Genomic DNA, 10989 nt, shown 5'->3' with positions numbered 1-10989 from the left:
AAGTGTCTTAAATGCCACTACTGTATCTTGGCCACCCCTGGCACTCACCACCCTCATTGTTAGTCCTGTTTCCTTTATCATCGTTACTTTCTTGCAAATCTTTCATTCATTTGTTCTAAATCTCTACATCACCGTACATATCTTTCATTTCCCTTTCCCCCGGCTCTAGTCTGAAGAAGGGTCTCGACCCAAAACATCACTCATTCCTTCTTCCTAGAATCTGCCTGTCCTGCTGAGTTACTCCAACATTTTGTCTCTATCTTCAAGTCTGTCTAATCTCTGCTGGGGTAGCTAATTGCCTCTAATCCAAGCATCATTCTGGTAAACCTCCTCTGTAGCCTTTCCAAAGCCTCCACACTCTTCATGTAAGAGAGCGACCAGAACTGCACACGGTACTCCAAATGTGGCCTAACCAAAGTCTATAAAGATGCATCATGAGTTCTGACTCTTATATTCAATATGCTATATTCTTATACCCTCTACAATGAAAGCACGCATACCATATGCATTCATTACCACTCTATCTACTTGTATTGCCACTTTCAGGGAGTTGTAGACATGAACGCCAAGATCCCTTTTTACATTAAGAAAATAACTGCAGATGCTGGTACAAATCGATTTATTCACAAAATGCTGGAGTAACTCAGCAGGTCAGGCAGCATCTCGGGAGAGAAGGAATGGGTGACGTTTCGAGTCGGGACCCTTCTTCAAGACCCGTCTGAAGAAGGGTCTCGACCCGAAACGTCACCCATTCCTTCTCTCCCGAGATGCTGCCTGACCTGCTGAGTTACTCCAGCATTTTGTGAATAAATCCCTTTGTACATTAATGCTATTAAAGCATACGCCATTAATTGTATATTTACCTCTCGCATTCCACCTCCCAAAGTGCAATACCTCACACTTGATCAGATTAAAAACTTCATCTGCCATTTCTCCACCCATTTCTGTGGCTGATCTATTTCCTGCCATATACTTCGGCAACGTTCCTCACAACTTGCGACCTCAGCAATCTTGGTGTCATCTGCAAACTTACTAACCAACACCTCCACATTTACATCTAGGTCATTGATATATATCAAACACAACAATTAAATCCATGATCTTCCCAACAATTGAATTCCAAAAGGTTGATGTAAAAAATATTATTTTTCATGAATCAACACTAAAGCACATGTTTATCTTGAACATGATAAAATAATTTCAAAGTCTGGACAGGAGTGTCACGTGCGACTAGCTGGGCTAGGCATTTAGTTGACATGGATAAATTGGGGTGTCGGGTCTGTTTTTATGCCATATAGCTCTCTGGTTAAATCAATTTGCTCAAGGAACTCTGTCATAGATGTAGTCATGAAAAGTTATTTATAAAAGGTTGCAGTTGGGCAAGAACTTCCAAACATAGGGCTCAGATTGCAGGGACACTTCCAATCATGGAAACATTCAATTTGATCATATGAAGGGAATGCCCTTGGAATCACCTTCAACATAGCTCACCTCCCACCTTAAACTAGTAACCTCTGGCTCTAGACTTCTCACCCGGAAAAAATAAATCTATCCTCTTTAAGCCTCTCATCATTTTCTACAACGTCTACAAGACTATCCAATCCCTCCTTATAATTACAGACCTCCATTCCAGGCAACAATCTCATGGGGAAAAAAAGAACATAAAGTGCTGGAGTAACTCGACGGGACAGGCAGTATCTCTGGAGAACATGGGTAGGTGATGTTTCAGGTCAGGACCCTTCAGACTGCCACTGTGTTGTAGCAGTCTGAAGAAGGGCCCCCGACTCAAAACGTCATCAACCCATGTTCTCCAGACACTGCCTGGCCTGCTGTGTTACTTCAGCACTTTGTGTAAGAAAATAACTGCAGATGCTGGTACAAATCGAAGGTATTTATTTCATAAAATGCTGGAGTAACTCAGCAGGTCAGGCAGCATCTCAGGAGAGAAGGAATGGGTGACGTTTCGGGTCGAGACCCTTCTTCAGACTGATGTCAGGGGGGCGGGACAAAGGAAGGATATAGGTGGAGACAGGAAGATAGAGGGAGAACTGGGAAGGGGAGGGGAAGAGAAGGACAGAGGAACTATCTAAAGTTGGAGAAGTCAATGTTCATACCACTGGGCTGCAAGCTGCTCCAGCGAAATATGAGGTGCTATTCCTCCAATTTCCAGTGGGCCTCACTATGGCACTGGAGGAGGCCCATGACAGAAAGGTCAGACTGGGAGTGGGAGGGGGAGCAAGAGCGGAGCTGCGGGATGTAGAAGCCCTAGTGAGAGCCTCATCTATAATGGAAGAGGGGAAGCCGTTTCCTGAAGAACGAGGACATCTCTGATGCCCTAGTGTGAAACACCTCATTCCGGGCGTAGATGGAGGAATTGGGAGTAGGGGATAGACTTTTTGCAGGAGACAGGGTGGGAAAAAGTGTAGTCCAGATAGCTGTGCAAGTCAGTGGGTTTATAGTAGATGTTACTCACTATTCTGTCTCCTGTGATGGAGATGGTGAGGTCCAGAAACGGGAGGGAGATGTCAGAGATAGTCCAAGTATATTTAAGAGCAGGATGGAAATTGGAAGTGAAGTGTATGAAGTCAGTGAGTTCTGCATGGGTACAAGAGGTAGCACCAATGCAGTCGTTGATGTAGCGGAGGTAGAGTTCGGGGATGGGGCCAGTGTACGTCCGGAACAGGGATTGTTCGACGTACCCGACAAAGAGGCAGGCATAGCAAGGGCCCATGCGAGTGCCCATAGCTACGCCTCTGGTTTGGAGGAAGTGGGAGGAGTCAAAGGAGAAGTTGTTAAGGGTAAGAACCAGCTCTACTAGGCGGAGGAGAGTGTTAATAGATGGGGTTTGGCTGGTTCTACGGTCGAGGAAGAAACAGAGGGCTTCAAGACCATCCTTGTGAGGGATGGAAGTGTAGAGTGACTGGACATCCATGGTAAAGATGAGGGAGTGGGGGCCTGGAAACCAGAAGCACTTTGTGTCCTTTTTTGTAAACCAGTACTTGCAGTTCTTTGTTTCACCAATCTAGTGAATCTCTCCTGCACTCAATAGGGGAAAAGGTCATACCTTTGGGGGATTGAGTTGGGTTACCCCATGAAGTAAAGTCGGAGTAAGTGTGGGCTCCAAATGATCAAAAACAAGAATGGCACATTTGAGTGTGGAATTACCAGCCCAGTGCCAGATATCCCAGAGATGACCAATCTCTTGGAACAACATAATCTAACTTTCTATGTTGGGAAATGTTGTGCCATGCATCCCTGTTTCTAAAAAAATGCATCAGGTAGATAAGAACAAATCACAACAGGATCTTGGTTGGATCTTCAGAATGGTGGGAAACAATCTAGAACTGGTCTTTACTATATCTCCAAGTAAAGTAAAAGTTCAGCTTTAAAAAATGATTTTCTAAGCCTACTTTTGACATGGAAGCCAAGAACTTAACTGTGAATTAAAAGGGAAGCAGGATTTTTTCAGATTAAATTGCCTGGTGCTATAAATTAAGCCAAACTTTGATTGTTTAACAATGGAAACCTATGCCCTAGTTTTTATTTTCATGAAGATAGATTAAAGCTGGCACTCAGCTTTATCATGCTTTAGGAATAGTTGTCACTAGTGGTCTTACACTGCCTTATTTCCTGAGGATGGGGAAGCAGATATACTCCTCGTGGGAATGGCTAGTAATTTAAAAATAACTCCATAGCTCTTCCTTTACTTGTCCTATTCCTCGAGATAACAACTGCACCACCCACGGTGGTTGCCTTTTACCTAAAAAGCACAGGAGACGTGTTTTTATTTGCATAGAGAGGCAAAACCCTTCATATCTACACCCAATCATACAAACATTTACAATAAACCAGAAGCATTTGCTGAGAAACATTCTTGGCTTAAAAGAAAATGGTTTATTTTCTGTATGACCCCCAAATGATTCTGAAAAATAAAAAATTGTCTTTTAAACTGGTTTTGAAAATTGAAGCAATTTTGACTGTTTTAGTTGAAGGATGTGTGTGGTACAAGGAAAGGGTGGTCAGTCAGTCTACACAGTAACAAGGAGAAGACTGAACCTCAGTTTGAGCCAAGGAGCAGGCCCAGGCTGATGCTGCATCCTTTACCATAAAAGTCTGCAACAAATGACTCAGCACCTGAGATCCCAAAAAAGACACAAAATGCTGGAGTAACCCAGCAGGGCAGGCAGCATCTCTGGAGAGAAGGAATGGGTGTCGTTTCGGGTCGAGACCCTTCCTCAGACCTCTCTTCGGGTCTCGACCCGAAACATCACCTATTCCTTCTCTCCAGAGATGTTGCCTGTCTCGCTAAGTTACTCCAGCATTTTGTGTCTGTCTTCAGTTTAAACCAGCATCTGCAGTTCCTCCCTGCACCCGATATCCCAAAGCAGTTCCACCAAACCTCAAGTCATTAAGTCAGGAATGTGATGGAACACCTTGCAATAACATTGGTGAGTGCAGCCCAACAAAACTTGGAAAGCCCATGACACCCAAGACAACACATTCCATGTACTATGCTAAACCCTCACTCAATCCTCCACAGGCTGTGGTATCTTCCACAAAGGGCACATTAGTTACAGTTTGGATAACGTTACCGAAAATCCCCAACCAGGAATTTCCACCAACAAAACATTCGGCCTTGTCAGCACCACCAACAGCAGGATCCCCTCTAGGCAGCGCACCAATCAGATCACTGATCTTCATTGCTGGGACTAGGTCTTAGAAGTCCCTCCTCAGCAACACTGTGCAAGTATCTTCACCAAAAGAACAAACAGAGATCAAGAAAGCAGCTTCTCATCATTTGCTCAAGGGCAATTGTTGATCAGCAATGCTGAGGCTCTATAGGGCGTGGTGAGGGTGCATTTGGAATATTGTGAGCAGTTTTGGGCACCATATCTACTGAAGGATATGCTTGCATTGGAGAGGGTCCAGCGGAGGTTTACAAGAATGATCCCAGGAATGAGTAGGTTAACCTATGATGAGCATTTGACGGCGCTGGGCCTGTACTCGCTGGAGTTGAGAAGAATGAGGGGGGACCTCATTGAAACGGAAACAATAGTGAAAGCTTGGATAGAGTGGATGTGGAGAGGATGTTTCCACTAGTGGGAGAGTCCAGGACTAGAGGTCATAGCCTCTGAATTAAAGGACGTTCTTTTAGGGAGATGAGAAGGAATTTATTTAGTCAGAAAGTGGTGAATTTGTGGAATTCTTTGCCACAGAAGGTTGTGGAGGCTAAGTCAGTGGATATATTTAAGGCAGAGATAGATAGATTCTTGATTAGTACAGGTGTCAGAGGTTATGGGGAGAAGGCAGGAGAATGGGGTTCGGAGGGAGAGATAAATCAGCCATGATTGAATGGCGGAGTAGACTTGGGCCGAATGGCCTAATTCTACTCCTATCACTTATGATCTGAGCAATAACTTTGCCAGCAGTGTCCATATCAAAATAATTTAAACAAACATCTTGTTCTCCATCGATTCCTATTGTGAAGATATTTGAAGGACTTTCAATAATTCTGAGAAGCAGTGTTTTTTTTACAGATGTGCAATAATGAGGAGCCAACTGTAGACAAGAGACCAAAATATCCATGCATCTGTCATGGTTCTAACGGGAAAGAAAATGGTCCGGGTACTAATATTTTGGATCTCAGCTTCCTCCCAAAAATAAAAGTCAAGTGTCACAAGTAGACTGGAGATTTTCCAAGACAACTATTCTCACTGGAAGCACTCAATGACTGTTCCCTGGAACCATTGAGATGAACAATCTGCCCCCCTTTCCAGAGCAGATGTTCTGAAACAATCACACTATATCCTACAAGAATTACCATAATCAGCATGCCAGAATATCATTACAGGGCAACTGAAGTATCAGAGGTTATGGCTCAGTGACTGACTGGGCATGGACAGGAGTGGGGGTCAGGGGGAATGATGTTATGAATTGAAAGCTTTAAAAGCAGCACTTCCCGACTTGTATTCAAGCTACCATATACTCATTGGTTTTGTACTAATCAAGGTAAGAGATACTATTGCTGAATAATTAAGGAGGTATTTGAACCTTCTAAAGACACAGTCAAAATGAAGCCGTTTACTGCTAATAAAGACCCTGGATACAACCTATAAGAATCATATCATGTCTGTAACATGCGTAACAGAATTGTCAGTTCTTATTTTATTACCAATCAAAACTTCTAATAAAATGTGTTGCAACAAATTCTATGTCACTGCCATATCACCGGTGTTGCAGAGCATTAAAGAGCTCAAATGTTGCTGCCAAGGCCCGGGGCATAGATGATGGAAGTCCTCTGAATAATGGCACAGCAGGAATGCCTGTAGAGTTGCTGGTTTCTGCACAATCAGTTCCTTGCACTTTTGATCAAGCTGAAGAGGTTGCGATTCAACACACCATCTTACAGCAATAGCTTTTGATGCCCTTGCTGCTTTTTGGGGAATCAGAATTATGGATGGAAAAGGTAATTAGTGCCAAACCGTTTACCACCTTGCGATTCATTGATCACTTTGTCTTCAAACAGTTCTCAAATAAAAGGTAACATTTAGAAACAGCAATTTTAACGATGAGGCAAAAATCAATTAGGTAAATGACATCTTAATTTTGACATAACCTTATGATATTTCCTTGCAGTTTGCATTTACAAGCCTAATTAGCTGCATTCTGGAAGACCAATCAGCACAAGTTCAAGAGAAGCCCTTTCAATTCCATAAACAAGATTGGAACACATGTCAAAAACAAAACATTTTCACATAGCTGATCACAAATTATTTGATAATCAGAAGCTCACATAAATATATATTTATATATGGTACACAGAGCCATATTTAACTTTCAAAAAACTAATTTTAATCAAAACAAAAAAAATTGTTGAATCATTAACAAGTTTATAAAACAGTGATTTAGTTACATAAATAAATTGATATCAGTGTATCAAATCTTAATTACTTTTAAACTTCAAGAGCATGTTTACACGGGCGATGAAGTACAATCTTTTACCTAATATAATAAATAAAATGGTGAGCAAGAAATTATAATTTTATTTTCCTAAACAGCAAAAAAGGCTACAGAACATACCTCTAGCATTTTCCCTAGTGGAAGGAACAAGTGACAATAGTAACATTTTGCACCCAACGTAAAAACTCTTTCATAAAGCACAAGATACAGAACAGTTCTGCTAAATTAAAGACTCAAAATAGAAACCAAAGTCATTTTTAATGAACAGTTTGGTAGTTAGATGTCCAGTTTGGTTATTTTTTTTAAAGCATTAAGACAAGGCAAGATAGAAGGCTGTTCTCTCTTGAGGAATTCTATAGAAGGAAAAAAAAGTAGAACAGTCTTACTACACAGCAACTTCCTGTCCTGCACAAAGTCAGTTCCCAATGCAGATTAATATATGTTATTGAGCACATAAGTAGCATTTCACTATACCACTGCAAAGGCCTACATTAACATCTTTTCTGTTTTGTAAAACACATAATTCAACCTTTTCAAGGATATCTTAAATTGTTTAATTCAGTTCTAGACTAGGAGGCACAAAGCCCGATTCTGGCAAATACTTTTAATGCTAAGGCTTACTGCTCTGGCTGTAATGTGTTTTTTTGTCCCTCTTTACTATGGTGTCTGTTACAAGCAGATTTATCATCTCTCTTTATTTAAATTTGTTTTCTCAGACTAGATATCAAGTCCAATCATGCAACAGAGGTGGTGGCTCTGCATAGATGCCCAGCACACAATTCTCCACCTGAGCCAACCTGAAGCAAGGCGCACTTTAATCCTTCTGATATGTTTTTATACCAAGCTACTGCAGCTTCAAGTATTTTGCATTACATAGAATATTTTATAAATTAAAATGTTATGTATATTTTTTCATAATTCAGACATATACTATAATATATACAGTACAATAAATGCTCTCATTCTTTCTTTGATAAATCCCTGAGAATGTATGTTGACAGTCGCTAATTACACATGCATGAGCAATGTGTGCCATGCTTCTGGATGAACAGCATTGCAAAGCCACGTATTCAGCCTTGTATTTTTAATACACTGATATGTAGGGATGAGTGATGAAGGAGTAAAGCTGAATCCATACGAGGTACTTATCACTTAGGATGGAGGTGTCTGTTTGGTTTAAAGCCATACTCTTAGGCTGTGAATGTACATACCAAGGACAGGCGCGACGTGGGCTATTGCCACTTGACAACAGGTACTCAGTGTAAACTGATTCTTTTTTCCTCTTTTCTCTCATACAAAAGACACACACAAATCTCACAATCAACAGGGTTAAAGTCCGTGAACTGTTTGTTACTATGCACATATAATACCGGTGTGGCTCTGGGTTTAAGTTAAAAAGGATACAAAGGCAGGCTCAATAAAAAGATACCACAGCGTGCTGATCAACCAAATCGCTCACGCACCAACATCATGAGTTTCTTTTTGCCTTTGTAAATTTGTTTCAGGTTGTCAATAAACTGTGTAAACTGGATGTGTCCATCATGAGCCATCAAGAAGGTCTCTCGGGCTTTGCTTAGAAACTCTATAAACTCACTATAATGCCGTGGACTAATGTGCGTAAGCCGTGAATGGGTTGTATTTATATAGGCCCCAATAGTGGCATCCAGGAGCTGTCTGAGTGGTGCTTTGTCCAGTGACATTAATTTCCCAGAGTTCCTTCGTCCATGGAGTCCCACCATTCCTGGTGTGGTCAAAGTGCACCGGCGCAGAATGTCTGAAAGTACTGTAGCACACTGAACACTTTTAACCACAAGAGGTATTATAGCTGCTAGCTCATTCTTCCCAAGGGAGTGGCTAAGTGCACATGCCCATAGAACGTCATTAATGGCAGGGTGTGTATCCTGATTGTAACCCAGGTTGAGATGCGTCATTGCTAGAGTGGCGAGCTTGTAAGCCCGCATGGGATAACCACGGTGCTCCATGTACCGAGCAATTGTAAAGAGTTGCGTATAACTCATACCAGTCGTGGCAGCATCTAGAACTATTTGGTAAGCAGTCTCAAAAGCTATATGGTCCTTTTCACACAGAGTTAGTGCTGAGAGTGCACAGTTTTGAGGATCCTTCATAGCACATTGCAATGCAAGTGTCCTTGCACTACTAGCTAGTTTCTCCCGTTGGTTGTAGTCCAGGTTCAGTCTAACTACTGTGCTGTGGGACATTACTGTAGTGGCAACAATACTGGTAGCTTCAGTTGGGGTGAATAGTGTAAACCAGCTCTGCATAATGCTATCCAATGCATAAACTCCTATAAAAGAAAAAAAAGAAAAAAGTGTTAAATATATGTAATTAAATCAGTAGAAAATCATCCTGGCAGTTGGATCAAATTTTGAAAATTACAGTGCATTTTGCAGGGACAAAGTACACAATTACATCAAGACTGCAAGAATTTTCTGCATATTTCAAATGATTGCAAACAATTTTGGTCGGGTGTGAGCAAAAGGAATGGAGCGAAGAAAGAAAATAAAGCAAGAATCCTTGGAAATAAGTCTCACTTTCATTCAAATATGTTTTGCAAATGTTTTTGTCTGCCCAATCCAAAAGGCAGAGCCAAGGTTCATCTCTGAAGGAAAATCATTTCCACCCATTTTCTAATGTAACTGTCTGCATCTTGGTTCCCATCCACAATCTAAATCTCTAACCAAGTTGGCACTCGTTCTTCAATGCCATTATTCTACATTTTTGATCAAAATGCAAGTGAAACGCCTTCACATACTTTCCAGAAATCACAACATTCAAGGTCTATTGAAGTAGTTATAAGTAAATGGACATTAAAAATAATTGTTTCAAACAGGACTTGCCTTGTAAATATATTCTTTATATAATTCATGAATTTTTAAATATTTACCAATATTAGTTCACTTAATAGACTCTAACTATTTGACTTTGCTAGTTCCATCTGCTTTTTTAAGCAACCATTTTTTCAGCACGACCAGCTGCTTTATATTCTCATCTACGTTCTCAACTGTTCAGTTACAAAAATCAATATATATTTACTTCTGTTATACAATTTAAACTGACTCTTGGGCTTAGGAGGGAGAGATAGATCAGATATGATTGAATGGCAGAGTAGACTTGATGGGCCGAATGATTTTCAAAGTAACATTTATATAATTAGATGTTGATTGTACCAAAAATGGCCTCATTCTGCTCCTATCATTTATGAATTTTCACTCCCAACGATTTGCTGTTTAATAACCTTGAAAGCAAAGCTTTGCTATTTTTGTTCTATAATTTCCTTTCAATGTTCTTCCATTTAGCCTTCTGTTTTGCAACTTCCTTAACTTTCCTTTTTTTCTACCATCTATATTGAATTTTCAACACAATAACCCCAACTTATCTACTCATAGAACATTATTCCTTAATGCAATAGTTTCCTGAAAGGGGGATATATAATTTGTGGTGCTTAGATAATTTCTCACTGAAGTTTTAAATTGTCTGTAAAGTAGGTGATAGGTTTGTCTTCTACACACAAGTGATGTTCCTCTTTGTCTCAGATTCCTACTGCCAAATGCAATTATCACTTGGGCTTCAGCAGTAGAGTCGGTGAGGATATTCTTCTTTTTCAGCCAAAATGGAAGAGCGATCAACAGAGGCCAAGAAAGAGGAAGGGAAGAATGTTTATTTCTATTGTCGGACATAAAGCAGTTGCAGTTGCAGTGCCACTTTCTGCAGCCGCAATTAATCTCATGGCTCAATTTGCCACTCATCATACAAGTCCACATGGAGCACAAATCAGGCCATCAGTGTTGGAAGTTGTGCTTTTAACTTTTCAACCTTCCTCACCTCAACATGTATAAAAAGTGAGATAACGACAGTGTCTTGTAATCAAAAACCCTCAGGATGCATTTCAAGGCAAGAGAGGATACTTTTGATGTAAAAATGATATTCATAACGCATGATCTGTCAAACATTTATACATAACTCTTGCTCAATGTGCCTACACAAATTATTTAGCAGTTTCCATTTTAA

General features: G+C 40.6%; 1 protein-coding gene across 1 annotated transcript in view; it reads right to left on the bottom strand.

Moving 5' to 3' along the window:
- Positions 1 to 6906: 6906 nt before the first annotated feature.
- LOC144592619 (zinc finger SWIM domain-containing protein 6) overlaps positions 6907 to 10989 on the bottom strand; it is a 177655-nt gene continuing 173572 nt past the window's right edge. The window contains exon 14 of the mRNA XM_078397303.1: positions 6907 to 9265. Coding sequence (XP_078253429.1) covers positions 8403 to 9265 — 863 coding nt within the window. The 3' untranslated portion in view covers positions 6907 to 8402. The remainder of the gene's footprint in view (positions 9266 to 10989) is intronic.

The sequence above is a fragment of the Rhinoraja longicauda genome, chromosome 1 (genome assembly GCF_053455715.1).
Source record: "Rhinoraja longicauda isolate Sanriku21f chromosome 1, sRhiLon1.1, whole genome shotgun sequence".
NCBI lineage: Eukaryota > Metazoa > Chordata > Chondrichthyes > Rajiformes > Arhynchobatidae > Rhinoraja > Rhinoraja longicauda.
This window is presented reverse-complemented; position numbering and strand designations above follow the sequence as displayed.